This window comes from Chelon labrosus (assembly GCF_963514085.1).
Source record: "Chelon labrosus genome assembly, chromosome: 13".
NCBI classification, from domain to species: domain Eukaryota; kingdom Metazoa; phylum Chordata; class Actinopteri; order Mugiliformes; family Mugilidae; genus Chelon; species Chelon labrosus.
The window spans coordinates 20,127,698-20,149,176 of NC_140346.1; the positions used below are offsets into that span (position 1 = coordinate 20,127,698).

General features: G+C 41.9%; 1 protein-coding gene across 1 annotated transcript in view; it reads left to right on the forward strand.

Moving 5' to 3' along the window:
* Positions 1-6,262: 6,262 nt before the first annotated feature.
* esamb (endothelial cell adhesion molecule b) overlaps positions 6,263-21,479 on the forward strand; it is a gene marked incomplete at its 5' end in the record, with an annotated part of 51,115 nt that continues 35,898 nt past the window's right edge. The window contains one exon of the mRNA XM_084559115.1: positions 6,263-6,320. Coding sequence (XP_084415241.1) covers positions 6,263-6,320 — 58 coding nt within the window. The remainder of the gene's footprint in view (positions 6,321-21,479) is intronic.

Consider the following 21,479-nt stretch of genomic DNA (forward strand, 5'->3'; position numbering starts at 1 on the left):
TCTGCCATTTGCTCAATGGTTTTCCCAATAAAGTAGTTTTATAAAAATACATAAGGCTTTGTGTGTGACCCATATTAAAAGGAAGTAACCTCACAGTTGTGCCTTTTGCAGGAAGGACAGGCAAGTATTTTGAACTAGATAGTTTATTTAATCCCAAACTTCACTACTTTCAACCACGAAGGGACTCGAACCCTCAATCTTCTGATCCGAAGTCAGACGCCTTATCCATTAGGCCACGTGGTCACACAGGTAGCATCACCAACCCCCTGATAACACAGCATATACAAAGACTAAACATTTAGCACTACTTAACCAAAGCCTTATTCATTAATTTTCCATAACCACTTGTCCTCTGGAGGATTGCAAGGGGCTGGAGCATATCCCAGCCGTCATTGGGCGAGGGGCGGGGTACACCCTGCACACGTCGCAAGTCTGTCACGGGGGCCAACACAGAGAGACAGACCTGAAGCAAAGTCACAGGTTTGAATGCAGGCTTTTGCCGATTCTTTCATCTATTATCTACCCCCCATGTTCACAGGGGTGCACTGTCAGGACAGACAAAACAAGCAACATTGGCAACGGCAAATTAAACCTCATCGTGTCATGGTGCAGCAACGTGGTGCATTTTCGTCTTTGCCTGCAGCCCTCCCAGATCCAAGAAAAGCCACTGCATGTACCATGTATCACCCAATATATATGTGTGCTCTGTCTGGATGAAATGCATGTGCTGCTGTCCTCCCTTCGCTTCTGTCCCACCTCCCTCTTTTTTTCTGCCTCTCTGGCTGCCCTCCAGCGGTTGTGTCCCCACATATGAGCTGTCCAAGGTTTCATCCCGTTAAAAGGGAGTTTTTCTTTGCCGCCGTCACCTCAGAGCTTGCTCTAGGGGTTTTAAGGCTCCGGGTTGTGTGAAGCGTCTTGAGACAAATTTGCCTCTTATTGATTTTATATAAATAAAATTGAATGAACTGAATTAAATTCCCTGCCATGTGGCCTTTTCGACAAGGACACTGCATGTTCTCACTGTGCTCTCACGTGGATTTCCTCTGGGTGTTTCTTCCCTCTGTCCAAAGACATGCAGGTCAGGAGCTGAGACTAAAAAGAGCCAACAGGTACAAGCGTAAGTGTGAAAGATTGTCTGTCAATCTGTATTAAACCTACAAGGGACTGCTGACCTGTCCACTGATTTTCACCTGCAGCCAAACAAGCACTACACCCCCACTAAAAAGAAACCAGCCAGGTAGAGGTGATGAGTGAACACACACAGACTGCTGTGGTGCTTCTGGTGCACACCACTAGGTGGCACAAAAGAATTAACAACTCTGTGAACATGGAAATACCAGTGATCCATCATTTTGTTGTCTTCAGACACTGGAAAATACCAAGTGCAGCGAGGAGGAAATGATTTCCACACCAGAGTCAAGTCATGCTATCTAGAGGCTGACTGTCAAGGCTAAGCTCACCTTCTACCATCTGGCAGCCTGATAACACCATCTCAGCCGGCTTTAACAATGGACGTATTCAGGAAAACCGCGGGGAGTGTCGTTCCTCGTACAGATAGCCACTGAAAGTGTCACAAATCTGAGAGATACTGAAGAAATATACCAAAGAAACATTTCTAAATGCCAACGTCTTTTGTGCAGCCATTTATCATGTGTGCGCCGCATGAACGCACAGTTGTCGGAGAGTCGTCGTCAACATTTTTGCTGAATTAACTTCTAAAATCTACCTGACCCACTGAAAATGTGGCTTATTGAAGGGGAAAAGGCCTGGACGTGCAAGCGGTGCAGTTTCATATCAGAGCTTCAGTCCCACTTACACAATCAATTATTCACAGGTGGCAGTGACATCTATTTTCTGAGGGTACGTGGACATGATTTGCACATTTTTCACGCACATTCACACAGGAATAGAGACACACAAGTCAACAAAAATGCAGAAAACACTGATTAGATCAGACAAGTTTGCATTAATGTGTGGCTGTAGAAATGAATTAAACTATAAGTATGTGTACAGTCAGCAATGCTACCGTAAATCCTGGGCTGAACTAATAAATCAGGTTGGAAATCTTGTGACTCAAGACATTTGGGAGACATTATGCACCCTGTAACTGCTCTATTGATATTCATTTCTTTGCTACACACAAAAAAACTGCTTAAGTGGCACTTTCATTTTTAGTTATACAGGAACAAACATTCAAATAATAAAGTTTGTCATGTACCTGACATTGCCTCGGAGCTCTGACTGTAATTTGAGTTACCTCCACCTGACAGGAAAGAGACTGCAGGGCTTTAATATTCTCCTGCCTTATTCCTTTTCCATCGCGTAATTAAATGTTGCTGCCAGTTATTAAAACATACATTTCTTAGGAACGCCAAGCTAAAACAGGCTGATGCCAAAATCCTGCAGTGAATTTCTGACTTGCAATTTAATTTGAACTAAAAGAAAAGTGCGTACAAAATACCTGAAACACACATTATTGCAGGGTTAACATACTAATCTGCAGTATATCGAAAATCAAAGCTCAAACAAAGGCAGTAGGACTTGTTTGGGGTTCCTTGGAGAGGTTTCACCACTGATCTGAGTGGTTTCTTCAGTTCAAATTGACTGGTGGAAAGTTTTTATTAGAGAAACTCGCATGACTAGGGTCTGTTAGAAATCCAAAGAAAAACCTAAAGTCCCCACCAGTCATTTCAAGATGAAGAAGCTCCTTGGATGACTGTCTTCCCAATACTGTGTAGGTCTCCCTTGTGCCTCCAAACAGTTGTGACTCATCAGAGAATGGACATGGGCCTTGTGAGGGTGTCCTATGGTGTCTGGCAACAGGATGCTGTTAGTGGGGGCCTTTGGGTCCTTATGGATTGAGGGGAGGGGCCTCTGTGGATCATCCCACACAAAAACATTCATGTTTTTTGAGTTGATCCTAAACTGTTTTTGTAAGTGTTCCTGTGTCAGACTGCATCCTGCTGGGGATGGCGGTGCCATCAAGGAGTGTCATTACTATGGGGTGGGGGTGCCTGGTCTGGTCTAGGTGGGTGCTACATGTCTAAGTAACATCCACATGAATGAATGCCAGGTCCGAAAGTTTCCCAGAAGTTTCCTGTCAGTGGTTTTAATGTTGTGGCTGATTGGTGTACTTTCAGTCAGTCATACTTAATACACTAGCTACTGAGTTAATAATAACTTCTCATAATTTTAAGATGTTTCAAGATGTAATAACACAATGAATTATAAAAATATCTATTTTAAGAAAATACATTCTGCAGCTACTGTAATTAAAATATATTTTTACCTTATTATTTTCTGCCTCGTTACCTTTAATATAACTCTTGCAGTCCCTACTGATTAACAAAAATATATTTAAAAATACTTTGAGTGGTTTAATTTCACCTTCATACAAAAAGCAGGTTTTCTTTACTCCCTTATGTGTTGCCTTGTTTTTATTTCATTTTTTTCCCCATAATCCTTCCATAAAAGAACAGCACAACAACACTTACATATATACTGTAAATAAAAAATATTGCTCCACTTAATAAGTTTTAAAACTGCACGTGTGAACTAATTAAACTGCGGGCGATGGAATAAATCATTAACCACTCAGCTCGCTCTCACATATATACTGCACATGTTTCACCTGCACTATAATTCATACAAGGTCTCCTGACTTATTCATACCGAGTCATGAGACAGTGTTTACAGCGTAAGATCCTCACCAGGTCCAACTTTAAAATGTGACGACAACAGAAGAAGACAGGGGACAGCAGGCGCCACAATAAATAAGTCAGGAGTGTAACTGCCTGTCTGACAGCAACTCTCCAAGTATGTAACAAAAACAAAAACAACACACACACAGGCTTACACTTCTGTCGACATGCGAACGAGGCTCGGTGGCACATGCCTAACCCCGAACACGAAGCTGCAGAAAGAAAAAAAAAACGCTCCCAGAAAACATGTGAAGCCTTATATCATGTAATAAATCCATTATATTCCATTAAAAATACAACACATCGACCCACCTACATTAATATTTCACCTGACAGCGCATTTTTTTGCTGAGCCCCGGACGTCAGACTTACATTACGATATGAAATCCCTCAGCAGCTCCTGTTCTCTTGTAGAAGTGGCTGCACGCTGTGTCTCCGACCTCTGACACTTGATTCTTCTCTGAACTGTACCGCGCTGGCATTACATGTGCAGCCATACATTCACTTGCCAAAACATTAGGTACACTACAGAAAACCAGGAAGCTGGTAATTTAACCGTATGATCATTTTGGTGCATGTAGTTTGTGATACAGTTAAACTGGACTGAATTAAACACTCAAGAGTTTCTGTTACTCAGCCTAGCCCACTGACTAAAACAGGGCTGTCAAAATAATAGAAACGTGTCGGTACAACGCGACACAAACCACAGCCTTCAAAACACAGTTGAATCAACAGCTCACCTGGTTATTTCAAACAATTTAGACTGTTATATTAGAATGCATTTGTTTTCTCTAGCGTACCTAATGAATTGGCAAGTCAGTGTATATATATATATAAAAACTCTGCCCCTTTCAAGGTCAGAATTTAGATAAACCTAGAAGAATGCATGTTTTTTTTAATAGTTACAGTGGATGAGATTATGTTGCTGCAGACTTGTCAAAAGATTATGTCATTTTTTTCAACCTGACAGAACAATTGAGGTGATTATTTTTCATTATTTTGTCCTCATTCAGCTGCTTTCACTGATAAAACACTGAAAAAACTCTCTGGAACGGCACCAAGCTGCAAATGGTGTTCGAGCAAACATTTCCATCACTCCGAATAAAGGATAGCGGCGCTCCAAATCTCTTCTCAATAAGGGAAAACGGTTTGTGCTGACATTTCATTGTCCTTCTATGCGTAATTGCCCAGAAAACAGCAGCTTTCAGAAGTTAAAAAATATATATAAATTGCACAGTTAGGATGAGGTTTTCATGTATATATGTAAAAAAAAAAAAAAAAAAAAAAAAGCACGCATGACCTCCCGTGTTTGCACTTCTGCTCTTGCCGCTGTGATGTGCTCCATAAAAGTCTGCGACGTCCCAGTTGAACTGGGGTTTTAGGTGCAGCACACACCTGACGCACCCATGAGAAATGCTGTGTCGGAAGGAACACATTCAGCAAAACAACAACGACAAAAAATTGTGTCAGGCTCAGGTTGCAGAATACACAGAAGCCGTGTCCTGCTGTTTCTAAATTTGTGTCAGCGTATCCACTTTCTGCATCTCTTTGGGCATGAGGACGCAGGCGGAGATGAACCGGAGGAAACGCATGCAGACAAGGGGAGGACACAAACTCCTACCTACTGCTGCAGCGCATCTTGTGCAATTTTCACGTCTGTAAAGAGAGAAAACACGAATAATGAAGCTCATCTAATAGTATTTATGTGGGTTTGTTGCTTTCCTGCACAACGCGTTCCTTCTCCATCACTGTAGCCTCTTGTAGTGATATCAGAGAACAAAGACAGGTGGTGGTTTGCAGCTCCTAAGATAAGATCCCTCTCTGCATGGAGGATGTGCTTTAGTCACAGAAAACTTTCTAAGGCTAATAATTAGTCTAGCTTTAGGGGAGTGAGTTGTCTTTGCTGTGGATGTGGGACGCTTACTGCACAAATACAAATCACATTCTTGGCGCATCATCCAGATTTATCAGTGAGCTAAAACCTTATCACCTTGACCTTAAGGTGCATTTTTTTGTGCTCTAATGCCACAAACTATAGATGCAACTGCTATGAATAAATGGATTTAGTCTGTGGGAGGCTGGAATTAAAAAGAAACGACAGAAGTGTGTTTGCTGCCACCGTTGCCAGGGGGCGTCACCGAGCAGCTCAGCCAGGTGAATAAGCTCCTCTTCGGTTTCCTGCGTGAGCCGGACAAGAAGCCACTCACTCGGGCACAGACGCACAGAAGAAGTAAATCCTTCTCAACCTGGATCCAGCTCAACAAGAAACAAAGACCGAGGAACTTGAAGCGCCTCCGCGTCCCGGGGGTGTCGCGGAGAGGAGAGGAGCGCAGCCGCCGGTGCGCTCTGCCATGTCAGCCGCTGTTTGGAGGCGGCATGGGAAGCGCAAGGGGAAGCTTTGCTCGCAGACGTCGCCTCGCCGCGTTTTTTTTTTTTTTTTTTTTTTTTTTGCAGCGGACAGTTAATTGCTACCTGAAGACAGTTTGAGCAGCAGTTAGAGGGGGGAGTGTTCGCTGTCAGCTTTAAAGCAGCTGCTCGGAGGAGCCGGTGGATGTTGCGCCATGGAGATGAAGACGAGACTCCGAGCCATGCTGTTCATGTTCATATGGATCTTTCAAGGTAGGCTAATTAATTCACCGTGAGACCAGCTGCAGCAGCTCTTCAGCACCGCGATGAGTGTTAAATATATTGTTTTTTATCTACTTAAAGTCAAGACTTTAACCTTGTTTGGACGCAATTAGAAAATGTTCAACTTATTCCTCAGAGAAAAGTGTGTTTTAATGGTTAACTATGGGGAATTTAGTCAGTAAAGTGCAGCTTTATTCACACACTTTTCATTTCTTGTTCCTTTAAACCTTGATGGTGTGTAAATGTATTATTCCCAGAAGAAGTTATAAACAGTTATTAGCCTGCTCAGATCCCAGATATCCCAACTTCTTCTTCCTCTTCTTCCATGTTTAAGGATTTTCTCTTTTTTTATTATTTAAATGCCAGAACACAGACAATTCATGAAATATGTAATTTTTATTGCTGCGAATTCCACTGTGGCTGCAGCGGCTTGTGTTTTTTCTACCAGAGGTCCCATTTTAAGCTCACAGCAGAGTACTCTTCATCTTAAGAGGGCATAATGTTGTTGCACGGTTGAATGCTCTGAAGTGAATTTCAAATTCAAAAGTCAAATGTTGTCGTTTCTTTTTTCCCCCCACGCTTTCTTTTGATGGTTATTGTCCCCTGTGTGGTTAAAAATAAGATAAAAGCTTGGATCCTACCTGAAGAGGAGCACGGATGTCGTTTAAAAAAGATTCTGGACAAGAAATCCCGGCTGTCAAATTAAGATGGGGTTGATTAATAATGAACAAGTTCAAAGTCCTGCATTGGGTTTTTTTTTTGCTGCTAAGACTTTGGTGCATGCATGTAGTTAGCTTCTAATGCATAAAAAGCCAATAATTAGTCAGAATACCTTTTAAATAACTTGATAAAAGGATGAATTGCAGCTTAAATGATCAGTAATTTGTTTAATCATCAGGTTGGAGCCAAACCTGAGATCGTAGCACACGATAATATTGACAGATGAGTTAAATACAGCTCGTTTCCCTCTTCTTTTTTTTTTAGAGAACACATTCAAGCTTCCCCTAAAAGCTCTTTAGGCTTTTCTGACTCGGCCAATCTTGTTCCTGTCAACTGTGCTGCTGCTGTGTTGTTTCCCACCAGATGTTGTCTTCCTCCCAGCGTGGAAATCGGAGATTGTTACAGCTTGAGTCTTTCATGTCACGATGTGTTTGCTTCAAACCAGAGATCTGACTAAAGAACAGCATTAGAGAACATTATATCATCTTCACCTTACTTGCGAGTGCTGAAAAGAACTTGGAAAACTTCTGTGTTGTCCTTTAGCCACACAGAGGACACCTGACTTAAAATATGGGTTTTTACAAGGGGCTTCTGAATGGAAATCGCTGTGGCGTGACATTACATCTGCCGTGCTTTGATTTGTGTAACAGCCAAATGGGATGAAACGAATGAATTCAGAGTGCGGCTCACTGACGAGCAACTCCAGCCTCTTCCGATGATCAAATGGTTTTCTTAATTTGCACCACAGATTTTTTTTTTCCTTCTTTTCGGCTAAGCTGCACGTCAAAATCCGGCGCTGTCTGTCAGAGACTTGTCTGCCCAAAATGACCTTAAATGAGCTGAGAAGTTTGTATTGGTGAGACACTGCAGCTCATTGGCTTCACATGAGAAGATCCGTAGAAAATTGGCTTCTAAATAAATCTGTTAATGCGCCGCTGTCTGCAGGATTGAGCGTTTTGAACAACATTTACAGCGGTAAATCGCGTCCTAGATGTAGGATCAGTGTTTCCATGCTGAGACACATTGCTGCTGCCCATCAGATTGGCTTGAGGACAGTGACAAGGTGACTTGTCGTGCCAAACTCAACCCCCCCTCCCCTCGTAAAAATGCCTTTCTCTGTGCCACAGCTATTAAAATATTGTCATGTCCTCAGCTGATTGTGTTCACTGACGGCTGGTTTATAATGAGATGGGAGCAACTTGGCTGTGGTGTAAGCTGATGTTTGCAAGCCAGCTAGATCCCTTTTCAGAGAATAACTCACAGAGCTTAGGGTAATTCTGATTATGTATCGCATGATTAACTAAACAAGAAATGAGTGGTCCTAACAGCAGGCGGCTGCATGAGGATGAATGAAGCCTTGGCAGCTACCAGAGAGGGGCAGTAGTCTCAGTCAACTAGAAATCTGCAAGATATCCAGAAGTCAAAGTACTTGGAGATAAAAAGTGAGGTTAATAAAATCGGTTTTAACTAGGGCTGCAACATAAAATCATTATTATTTGATTGGTTGATTAGTCTTTATTGTGTGTCCATCAATCCTTTGGCTGACCACTAAATAGTAAACAGAACGTCCCCTATTGAACCTTTATTCAAACATAATCTATCTCATTTCAAACTAACTTTTACCAAATGATATTATTCATGACAAAGGTTCAGATTTGTTCAGATTTTACCGTATTTATTAGGGAATGTATTATTTAGTATTAGTGTGTGTGTGTGTGTATATATATGAGTTCAGTATAAATGGACTTCAGTGACTTGTGATGATTAAAACTGGAAATGCAGCTATATTATTTATCTGCTATGGGTTGCTTACACCCACTTAGGGTAATGTGACATTTAAGTAGGTCTATGTCGTTTAGTTTCATAGGTCTAGATGCACTGGGAAGCAGCGTTACCATGCTATCCTTTAGCGTCTACTCTGGAGTCTGCAGTCTTTGTTCTTGTCTGACAATCAACAGATGAGGTCTTTCTGACAACTCCCAAGCACTGACAGCCAACCAACGATCAGGTTGTTTGGGTTGTTTCATGGTTATTGAGGATGCAACTGACTGGGTCGCTGTTTAATGAATTCCCACACTTTTGACCATAGGGTTTGAGTTTCAATCACTTTCAAACAGTGGTAGCCACCATAATTGGGGAAAACATATTTCACGCTAATTATGGTATCTACACCGATCAGCCACAACATTAAAACCACTGACAGGAGAAGTGAATAACACTGACCATCTTGTGACAATTCAGTGTTCTGCTGGGAAACTTTTGGACCTGGCGTTAATGTGGATGTTACTTAGTCATGTAGCACCCACCTAGACCAGACCAGGCACCCCCACCCCACAGAAATGACACTCCTTGATGGCAGCAGCCATCCCCAGCAGGATGCATCCTGACACAGGCACACACACAAAAACGGTTTAGGAACAACTAAAAAAACATGAAGAACAGCACAAGGTGTTGACCTGGCCTCCAAATTCACTAGATCCCAAACTGATCAAGTATCTGTGGGATGCACTGGAACAAGTCTGATCCACAGAGGATCCACAACCCATAGGACCCAAAGGCCGCCCACTATCAACATTCTGTTGCCAGACACCACAGGACACCCTCAGGAGGCCCATGTCCATTCTCTGATGAGTCAGCACAAGGGAGACCTACACAATATTAGGAAGGTGGCCATAATGTTATGCCTGATCGGTGTACATCATGATATCAATGAGACATAATTCAGTAATTTTAACTTGAAGCATTCTTGCTGTCGGTGTCAACAGGCAAAATTAGGAATCGCGTTTTGTTGTAATCTCTCTCTTTGCAAATCAAAGTTTGGTCGTTATGGTGGAAGATGCTGTAAAACATTGCTTGACCTTTGTGAAGTCAGAAAGTTCGGTGACACGGTTTGAATTTAATTGAACCGTGAGTCATCAGTTTATCATTGTTTGGTTATGATGCTGTAAAAAAGTCTTGAAGTAATGTTCTGTAATGAGCATATGAAAGATTCATGGGTTTACATTTATATAACCAATAAGTAACAGTGTGCTTGTAAAAATTACTCTTGTCTCGTTTCTGATAACTTCCTGTCTGTGTGTTTCTCTCCTTTGAGACTCCCCATTATCTCTAATCTGTGGGTTCCCTTCCCCTGTGCCAGTTTGTCTTTGTAGCTTTACACCAGCAAATCTATTCTCATTTCGTGGTTTTATCTTGTGAACTGAATCTTGTCTGTTTGTTTATTGGGTTTCTGCTCTTATTTGCCCTTTTGGATTCCTTTGCCTGATTTTCTGCCTGCTTACCGGAGCAGTGAACCTTCAACTGATGTAAAGACCTTCTGATTCCAGGGGTTGTGGGTCGTGCCTTTGAGTCCTCCTGTTGGTTGTTCAGTCATTACGGATCTCTTTATATTACAGAGTAAATATATTCTGCTTCGAGGCAAAGAATCACACAGAGTCGTAGAGTTTGTTAAAGATATCAGTATCTTTGCAAAAGCTCGAATCTGCACACCAGTACTCGTTGCTGCTGCACAGTGACAAATATTCTTGTCAAAATAGCTGCTAAAAAGTTTGTCATTCATGGATTTATACACGATTTTGGAAAATTAATGTTGATCATGTAGGTGACTATGATCTATTTCTGTCCGGTCACGCAATGGTGCAGTAGCATTACTGGGCGTGGTGGACATTCACAGTTGTGAACCTGCATTTTGTATATTACAAAACCAAACTAAGGACAGTCCCAATAGTGTGGTTCCCCACTTTTTAACACTATAATAAACTATAAACAAAACAAAAAAAGTTGTTCATCAGAGAATAAACTTATGAAAATCAAACAATTTAGCCAGAAGTACAAAGTCAGGGCTCTGGTACAAACTAACACTCTGAGACCACAGATTACCCTTTAGATATACCCAGTATGAACCATACCTCATTTTTAACCACTGCAGAGACCATCAGAGCCAGTGGCAAATTTCAAAACGACTTCCTGAGATAAGGCTGTTCACCGCCAAAGATACCATGAGCACTGACTGCCTCTAGCTGGCGAGGGATGCTGGGTCCTGATAGTGGACCTCACATCTCAGAAAAGGTTGGAGCCAATTCTCAAGCAGGTGCAGTCTCTGTAAATCGACCAAACGTGAGTTAAAACAGTAAGTTCTCAAACAATTTTCAAGTAATAATTCAAAATTAAATTTGCAGATATGAGTTTTCTTCTTTACTCGATTCACACCCAAAAGCAACCGACACTCGGTAAATAAATTCTGTGTCAGAAAAATCGGAAAAATTTAAAATCAAGATTAAATCAAAATTACTTCCTGGGCTCAGTTTTTGGAACTATTTTAATCTAAACTGTCTAAACAGAGTAAAAATGCACCTACCTTCATTCATTTTTTGTAACCGCTTGTCCTCTGGAGGGTCGCGGGGGAACTGGAGTCTATCCCAGCTGTTATTTGGCAAGCGTCAGGGTACATCCTGAACAGGTCGTCAGTCTATCGCAGGGCTAACACAAAGAGACTCACACCTACAGCCAATATAGAATCATTGACCTAACCAGCATGTCTTTGGACGGTGGGAGGAAGCCGGAGTACCTGGAGAGAACCCACGCAGACACAGGGAGAACATGCAAACTCCACACAGAAAGGCCCCTTTCGGCTGATGGCCCAGAACCATCTTGCTGTGAGGCATCAGTGCTAACCACCACACCACTGTGTCGCCCACGCACCAACATATGCATAAAAACATTTTTTCATTGCATTTGCATTCATCCAACACCAAAGCACTAATTTATGTGCAATCTGAGTAGAGGAATCAACATCTGTCTATATCATCTCTTACATCAATTCACTGAGTTGTACTAATATTGAGAAATTCTTCACGCTCTGTGTTTTTGAATCTGAAACCTCTCCATCAATTCATTTGAAACTAACATGCAGGTTATAATTAATTTTCTTTTTAGGCAGCACAATGATCTTTATTCTTGGACCGTCCCGTGGATAGCAAATCACTCGTGCAGTCAGTGAACCAAACATCAAAGTGAGTCACTCAGCGAGCAAAAATGCTGATTAGATTGTGAGCATAATGCTTAATGTTGTGTGTCATATTTTTCCGTCTGATGTGGAGGAAGCACGTACCGTCCATTTAATGTGCATCAGCTAAAATGCGAATGACCAAAGTATGATATTAGCTTCAAGACAGCAAACAAAACACAACCTGTAAACCAGGGCTGGGTATCACTGCTGATTTCATGAATCGATTCACAATTAACACAGTATTTCAGTTTCAATTTCAATTTTACTCACCAAAACTTAATTTAGAGTTCTCCTCGTAGCACTCTTAGTTGCTGCCCTGAAAGTGGCGGACCCTTTGACACACCCTTTCCCCGGCTGGGTCAGGCTAGCTAGCTCCGCGATCGGGCTTCCCTCCCTCACAACATCCAGCTTTTCCTTCAAAGTCCGCCGTGAAAATGGCTTTTTAAGTCGTGCAACCAAGTCAATAGCCACTCCTCCTTAAAATAGCTATCCAACCGTTAACAGGGACGATTTGGTTGTGCAGCTTGCAACAGAGGAACATGAACCGCTAGCTCGGCTTAAACGGGAGTGGCTCTCTGACCCTCCAATCAGAGGACGCGAAAATGCTACCATAGGCCCCAGAGAAGGCCTAAGAATACGCACTTGAAATGTGATTGGTTAAATGAACAGTGTCATTACAGTGTACAGTCGTCCCTTGCCACTTTGCGGCTCACTTTTTGCGCAGGTTTTTAATTCATACATATCCAAGTTTACATTGCGGAAATTTTGTTATTTCGTTGGATAATACGGACAATAAAATCGCATCATCCTGCACATACACCAAGCATTCAGCATCTCGCCTTGTACATTTTACCTCTTGATCTCGCTACGCGTAGTGTTCTGTGTGGTGTTGTGTGAACTTACTGGAACGTAAACTCCGCGATAAACGAGGGGACACTGTATTTCAAGCGTCAGCCGCCTGCAGTTTTACTTGTGAAGGCCCAGGCAAATTTCTTTGACTCCGGCAACACATGATGGCTGAAATATGATTGGATAAAACCTCTAATGCAAAGTTACGCTGCCAGAAGCACCGTAGCTAAGAGACAGACATGCCATAAAATGACAAGAATGGTCTATTGGGAAAAAATTTATATCATTAATGGAAAATATTAAAATGTAAGTCAGCGACTTTGATTAAGTTTAGGCCAGCAGAGAAGGCTTTGATGGCCCTGAAGGCCCACCACTGAGTGTAACATGTAAACACTATTTTTTGATGAGCGTTTCTTCAACCTCCACATCCGTCAGAGTTGACTCAGACTATTTGATCACCTGCCTTAAAGTCACATTAGCTCAGTGAGCCGGCACACAAAGCTCCAATCAACACCTGTCAACCTCCACTACTGTAACTGTCCACATGGATAACGTGATGATTTGATTCATCCATGTCAGTATGATGTCCAGCATGCAGCAGCTGCTATCTGTATTAACTTGAAAAAAAAAACCATTCAGCAGTGTCCTCTTTATTGTGTGGCGAGCATGAGCCAATTAATTCGACCTAGTTTTACATGAGAGAATCCTTTAGGTAGCTTCGGCTCTTTCTGCCTCCAATCAGCGCCTGTACCCTCTGTAGGGGTCCTCTGCGAGTTCACGGTACACGGAGTGGACTCCGGTCAATTAGGCTTCCTCATTGAACACCCACACTAAGGTATGTGTCAGCCTAACAAATGTAGCCGTGCATGACACTGGTGGCAATTTAACCGACTGAGACAGAAAAGGTAAATTCAGCTCAATAAAAAGGGTCTCAGAAGATGTACAGCATCAGGATGTGTCCTCAGCAGCTGACCAGGAAGAAGGATTGCTGACACGTACACATGTTGTCAGCTTAATAGCCCGCACGAGAGGAGAAAACTGAAGCAATTTTTCTGTGTGATTCTTCTAAACAATATGGATTCAGTTGCTGCGTTTACATGGACACGGGTTTTCAGGAGAGAGGTAGCAAAACAATGAGTTGTTCTAAGAAGCAGACTCGATCAGTTTCAATGCTCTGTTTGTCAAAAAAGTAATATTCAGGTTGTGTCGCATGTCCCTGCATGTGTCTGATCAGGTCATTTTATTTAGTGTCCGAGTAAAGAATTAGTGCTGTTGTGTCGAGGAAATATTCGCCATGTAAACACAGTCGCTCCATTAACTATTTTCCAAGTTTTAAAATATAGGCTTTATTAGGTGCACTGCTTTGCTAACAGCATTGCTGTTTATCGCAAAATATTCAATCGTATTGTGAGATTCTTTCCACCGACACAGTCTGATTATTCAATACAGATATGATAATGCACAAACCCATACACCTCTTTGGTCTTCCTCTAGGCCTCCTGCCTAGGGTCGCCCACCATGGCTCCTCTGGGCCATGACCACCATGGGCCCGACTCCTGTGGGGCGGGGTGGTGTGTTTTATTTTGTGCTGGTGTTTTTAGTAACGGGGTTATCAAGAAAGTAATTAGTCATACTTAAAGTTTAAAATACTTTATTAATGAACACATTCTCTTATAAAGTGCAGTTAAATTAAATTTGTACCAGTGAACTTTTAAAATATAAACAAAATTAATTGAGAACTTAACGTAACTTTTTAAGTGCATAAATATAGGGACTCTCTTTGAACCCTGGGGACATTTTTACTTAAAGAGGAAAAAACAGAACAACAAAACACAAAAAACACTTGTAAACATGTCTGCTTATTCAATGAGGGAAAACAAAGAAAGTGCAAAACGTTACTCCTTCCCTCAACAGAGTTATGCCCCATCTAGGGGTGTTTAGGACACAACATGATTTAAGGCCCCATATTTCCCAAGTAGCCACCAAGACACAAATAGTTCCAATATAAAGAAAGATAATTTATTTACAAAAATGAAACTACTTAATAATGTGTGATTAGTATCTTCGGGGTGGACTAAGGCCAAAATAACAAACAAAACAACCCTACCTAGAAATAAATGGGCTAACCTAACAAACACAAACAAATGACAAAACACTTACCTTCCTAACTAAATAAACAGGAGAAAAGAAGGTAACAAAACTGGCAGTCCACCCCTACTACTCAAAGGAAGTAACAAGTAACAGAACTAATAAGCAGTGGACAAGAAAAAGCTGTGGCCGGTTGGGTGATGAAGAAGATGATGAATTTACTGCTGCTAGCCCCGGCCCGCCATCCTGGCCTCTTATATACACCGGGGCTCCGTGCTGCAGCCAGTCAGGAGCCAGGACCAGGACCTTCCCACCAATCACCTCCTGGGCATGGCACACACCTGCCACACATAATGTAAACAGAACAGCAACACAGCAACCCATATACACAACGACCACAGTCGTAACACTTGGGTTCATCAGAAACTGTTCCTTTTTTTCCAGGTGTACTTCTTGTTACTCCTTGCAGCACTGAGTAACTCATTGTCTTTTAAAGCGCTGTTGTAAAAGTCTGAACAGGACTGCTCAAAGTTGAGAGTGATCAGGAGCTCATATGGAGCACCTGTTCCTGCCGTCACTCCATTTGTTGGCCATTCTGGAAAATATCCAGTGGATGCTGGGATGCTCAGGATTGTGGCTGATGATAGACAGCACGTTAGGCAGGTCACCTACTTGAAAGAGAGCCACCCACCTGACAGCCACACCTTTGGAATTCCATTCACCTTCAGCATCTTCTTTGAGCCTCATCAGAATGGGTTTTGCTGTGGAGCATTCATCATAAAGTTCATCCATGTTCACTTTATGGATGAGGTTGAGCTCGGTAGTCACCCTCTCAATGTCACTAAAGGTCAAGGTGCCATGGTGCAGAGAGAGAGGTTGCAATAAGAAGAGGAGCCAGTTGTCTTCTGAAAACTTGAACCATTTCTCAACCATTGAGAACCATTGAGAAATGCAGTAAAATCTGCCCTTGCTACTTCTGCATCACGTGGACAGAGACACTGCAGCTGCACTTTAGTTAAGTAGCCAAGAACTGGTCTCTGTGTGGGCTTTTGCTTGAAGTTATCCATGATGGAATGTAACTCAACACAGGTGGTTTCATCACTCTCCAACTTCTTTACAACTTCCCCAAAGAGAGAGAGGATGTTATTGTAGAAGAGAAGGTAAACCTCCACAATGTCTCCATTTTCCTCAGTTGAGTCCTCGCTGATCTTAAACAGAGCTCGCAGTTGTTTGCTTTGACGTGGCTGAGTATCGGGTGTAGTGGACATTTTTAAAAGGCCCGGGTTTTGTAAGCAGTGCCGCGTGTGTTGGACATTTAGGGAAATACGGAACAATTGACAAATAAAGGACAATTTCGTATTTTACGGGACGAGTGGCAACCCTACTCCTGCCTCTGCAGCTCTAACCTCAGCCTCCTTCGACCAATGTATTCACTATCCCTTCTGTAATCACGTCCAAACCATCTCAACCTGGCCTCTCTAACTTTATCTCCGAAACATCTCGAACATGAGCAGTCCCTCTACTCATTCCCGATCCTGTCCATCCTGGTCACGCCTAGAGAAAACCTCAACATTTACTGCTCTTCCTCCTGTCTTTTCCTCGAAGCCACTGTCTCTAAACCATACAACATCGCTGGTCTCACCACTGTCATGTAAACCTTTCCTTTCATTGATACTACAGCTAAATAATAGTTTCATTCGACTATAGGAACTTGTCAAGTTTTTATTCAGTAATTCACAAAATTACAAATCTAGCTCCAATGTCTGTTGACTGATGGTCAGTCGTACCACTGGCATTGTTTCCACTCTGTTTTTCCAACATTTTCCACTGTGTGTGTGAACGCAGCAGTCTCCAATTTGTTCATCTAAAAAGATACCACCTTTTTCTGCAGCTATTTTGTCTCTGTGACACATCATACAGATGTAGATTATTATGGACTATGGATTTATATACAATCTTTAAACTCCCTGTAAATTGCCTCTAATTTCAGTGTCACTTTCTGAGCATGTGCACGACCATTGCTCCGAAGGGGAGCCGGATCTTGCATCATGGAAAAGTTTTTAAAGAAACTACAAGCCACAAAATTGGGGTTAATTGTCTAGAAAAGTGTTAATTCTCTAGACGTCTACCTGAACTATCGCCCAGTATAACTTATTTTTATTATTATTATAGTAGGTATTAGGGATGTGCAATATTTCGTTCTTTACTATATCGTCAAAAACATTCCCCACGGTAAGAATATGTCATCCCGCGATAAAAACGATAAATTCCCATAGATGACGTATATATGTGCGCGACACACTCGCAGCCCAATGAGCCCAACACGTATGGAATATTGACAAATTGACAATGGCAGAAGGCGGAGCAGATACACCGGGCAACGAGGAGCTCGTTCCTAAACGAGGCTCCACCTCCATTTTCTGGAACTGGTTTTAACCCCTTAACGCCTGAATTGATTTTTCAGTTATATAAAGAAATTAAATATTGGTATTTTTGCTTACCATTCCGGCCGGTCCTACGAGAAACTAGTGCTTGCAAAAGGTTCCTAGGAATTTTTTGAATGTGCACAAACCGACATTGGATATTACATGCGTTATTTCGGCTGCAGTCTGAACGGAAACAGTGTGTCGCGAATTCGCGACACTAGGCATGAAGGGGTTAAAAAGTCTGATGCGGAGCAGCAAATTACAACATGCAAGGTTTGCAAACAAATAGTGCATAAAAAGGACAGTAACACCACTAATTTGTTCCACCACCTCAAACACAAGCACAAACCAGAATATGAAGAAAGCCAGAAAATGCGCAAGGATGCAGAAGCAGCGTCGACTTCATCCAAAGAGTCCAGTAAAAACTACAACTCAGACAAAACTTGCCGATGCATCATAGTCAAAAAGATTAGGCTGAATTGGTGTTTATTTATTGTCATTTTTATTGTTACCGTGATAAATACCAGAAATTACCGGGGTACATTTTTTAGTCCATATCGCCCATCCCTAGTAGGTATATCTCATATTTATAAAAGAAACAATGTTTTACATATGTGAAAGTTATTTATGCGCTGAAGATTGATGTAGGCCGTAGCAGATCAGAGATGATGGCTCATCCTCCTAGCAGGAATCATTAGTAAACATAAGTTAGCGTGACTACAGCCACATTTGGTGACCGTCAAGAGTTTCACCTCATTAGCTCCCACTGCTCACTTAGATCAGACTGCTGCTCTGGCTGTGGTAAAGTGCAGCGTGCAGTCTGTTTATTTTCTTAATTTAAATCCACCTACCCACAGGTTGTGACTTAGTCCAGCACCGTGTGCCGTGTAATTAAACTTAAATATGCAGCGCTGTGAGTCACAGAGAAGCACAGGCTGACTGAGCGAGTGGTAAAGCCTGACAGGTGGGCTCGCCGTACATTTATTTATTTTATTTTTTTTGCGCGGCCGCCTGCTGATCGTAGGCCGTAAATGATGCACCTTGGAGGAGTGTGTCATTTACGGTCCAGACGTAGGCGGGGGTCGTGATGATTCAGACCAGGGGCACTCTGGGAAAATGGCACACACTAATGAGGTAGCTTCCCTCTTTAAATGAGACCATAGCTCTGGGTGGAAAGCAGCGTGTGAACATGAGAGTCCAGCGTGCAAACACAAACACACACAAGAAAGGACGTAAAGTTATCTGTAGTCCGCAGCAATGGATCGCTTTGGGACATTTATGTTGAAGTTTGAGACGGAGAAAGACATTCATGTTCATGGCTCACAGCAGCAGCGTTAAACTACAGAAAAATTCATTTTCAGGCAGTTTCTGCAATTCATCACAAATACCACAAAACTATAATTGGAACTTTTTTTGTAAGAAAAATGTTTCATCAGCATTTTGAAATATTTGCATTTATATCCAGAGGAAGGTTGATTCTCAAGTGGTAAAAGGCGTAAAAAGGGCTGGTCTGTAAAGAAAAAAATAAAATAAAAGCACCTTTATTCTTTTAACTTTGTAGTGCAGGTAGGAAATGGGTCATGTGGTGGCAGCAGATGAGTTTTGCACAATGAGAGAAGAAGATTATAGTCCTGTTTGGCTGTTGTAGGGAAGCAATAGGAGATGGGATTTTTTTTTTTTTCCTTCTCCCTTTGGTGTCATAGCGTTGGGTTTTCAGCTGAGCTGTCTTGGTGATAGAATAGTTTTTAGATGGTGGGTGATAGCCCTGTGAAACCTGCAATTTTTTTACATGTAAAAGGAGACTCTTTTGTCTGATCAGAAAGGAGCAGTGTGCGTTGAGGAGGGAGAGGCATCCTTGCTCCTTTCTCCTGTTGCTCACCAGATGGTGGGGAGGGTTGTTGAGGCCAGATTAATGCTGTCATCTGGTTTGAGGTGTAACCAGGCCGTACATGCTGCAGGCTGTGGTTATGTGAGGCTAAAGGAGGTGCCTCAGGTCAGCAGCTACGGTTCAGCTCAGCCGCTCACTTATTCCTCCCCACAGATTAAAACTGCATTACTCCGTGGTTCTGTAATGTTACTCATGCTCATGTAATGCACTCGTCAAGGAAAGCTTGCCTTTTTTTTTTTCCCCCTTGCCCTTTAATATTTAGTGACTGTGGAGACATGAGGTTGATCGTCGAACTTGTCGAGCGTCACCGTGAGGCTGATGTCTGGAGTTCAGTGTTGTGCAATAAAATTAGCTACTAGATAAAACTGAGCGTTTTACTCTGTCCTCTGTTTGCCCATTTTGTTTCAAAATGTTTTCATCACTTAATTTGGTGAAATCTTTTCAAAAACAAAAAAAAAAACTGACCAGTTTATTCTCATTTTTCTTATTGCTACATTATCTCATACATCTTATTGCACTGACAATAGTCAGGCTCCATTAAAACCAGCCGGATATAATTATGGTAAGTGAGTAATTTATCCCAGCTCTTAATCCTTCACACTTATTAGCTTAAACTGAAGGCCTTCTCTTCACACATTACAGCCATCTGAGGCCAGAAGGTGTTTGTTTATCTGCTGTCGCCAACTGGAGCGACGTTGCATGCTGCTAAGCCGCAGCTACTGTACGCACACCAGATCTGCTCTTTAAATATTGTGCAGTAATGTTTGTATAATTATTCTATAGCTTGTAGCTTTAGCTACAAATCAACAGGCGTGTTGGACACTGATAAAAAAAACAAAGTCTCGGTCCAAAACACAGGGTCATTTCTGTCTATTAAAGGGGAACTTTTTTTTTTTTTTTAAACAACCTGGACCTTATTTCTTGCATAAAATACGATCGTTTACTCACCCATATAACTTTTGTGTCATTTGTATATATCCATATAGTGGGAGTGACTGGGGCACCGAAACGCAGCCTCTAAGTAACGCGTTATCTGCCGCGAAAATTGTTAATTTCACCAATATTTTGTAACGTACGCTAGTGCTATTCCCCGTTGAGTCCGGAGTTACCGGTTATCATCATCCGGGGTCTGTAGATTGACCTACAATTCCCAGATGATGTCTTCTGACCTGGATGACGTCATCTCTGAGCGCTGTTGGTGGTATTCTGGACTCAACTGGGAATACCACTAGTGTATCATAACAAAATATTGGTGAAATGAACGAGTTTTGCGGCAGATAATGCATTATTTAGAGGCTGTGTTGTGGTGCCCCAGTCATTCCCGCAATATGGATATACGCGGCGCTCGGCTGGATCTAAATATCTTCCGAATGACTCCAAATGACACCAAAGTTATATGGGTGAGTAAACGATCGTATTTTATGCCAGAAATAAGGTCCAAGTTGTAAAAATGGTAATTGCCCTTTAAGCGTTAGCTCTTGACAGTTTATTTTTAGCTGCTGTATGTGCATTGTGCATTGAAAGAGGATGGTGAAGGAAAGTAATGGACGTTATTGGAACTGCTGTTTCACGGGTGAATCATCAGCGTTAGATTCATGTAACCAAAGCCTCTTGTTACTTGTTGCCTGACATACAGTAACATGCGTAGGAGACACATCAGTTTAATTCCCGAAAACAAAAAAAAGTTAATGCTTCAAAATGAGATGACATGACTTTCTGCTTCATCTCAGTTTATATCAGCGTCTTTCCTAATGTTTAATTTGAGGGTTTAAGACGTTAATGTTCAGCAACATTTTAGGATTTCTTTGTGTTTTTAACCTCACTCGTTTGGTTTACTCTACACAAAATACGAAACCTCTGAAATAATATCTCCCATACTACTACTGTAAAATTTTATCAGATCTTTTAATTGTAAGGTTACTGTGCTATACCTAATCCGCTCTCCATTTACCATATGCCACAGTAAATCCTCCTGAAATGAGCTTTGTTGTTTCCATAAATCTCTCTCTCCTGGCTTTCCAGCCCTCAAGTGTTTATTGCGGCTGTAACATCAATTTAGTTTGTGGATCAAATTTTCACTCTCTTTGGCCCCTCTGGTGGTGTCGAGGCAATTGCCATTAGAATTAATACCTTGGGGCAGCGACGCTCAAAATAGAAACAACCTACCAAGC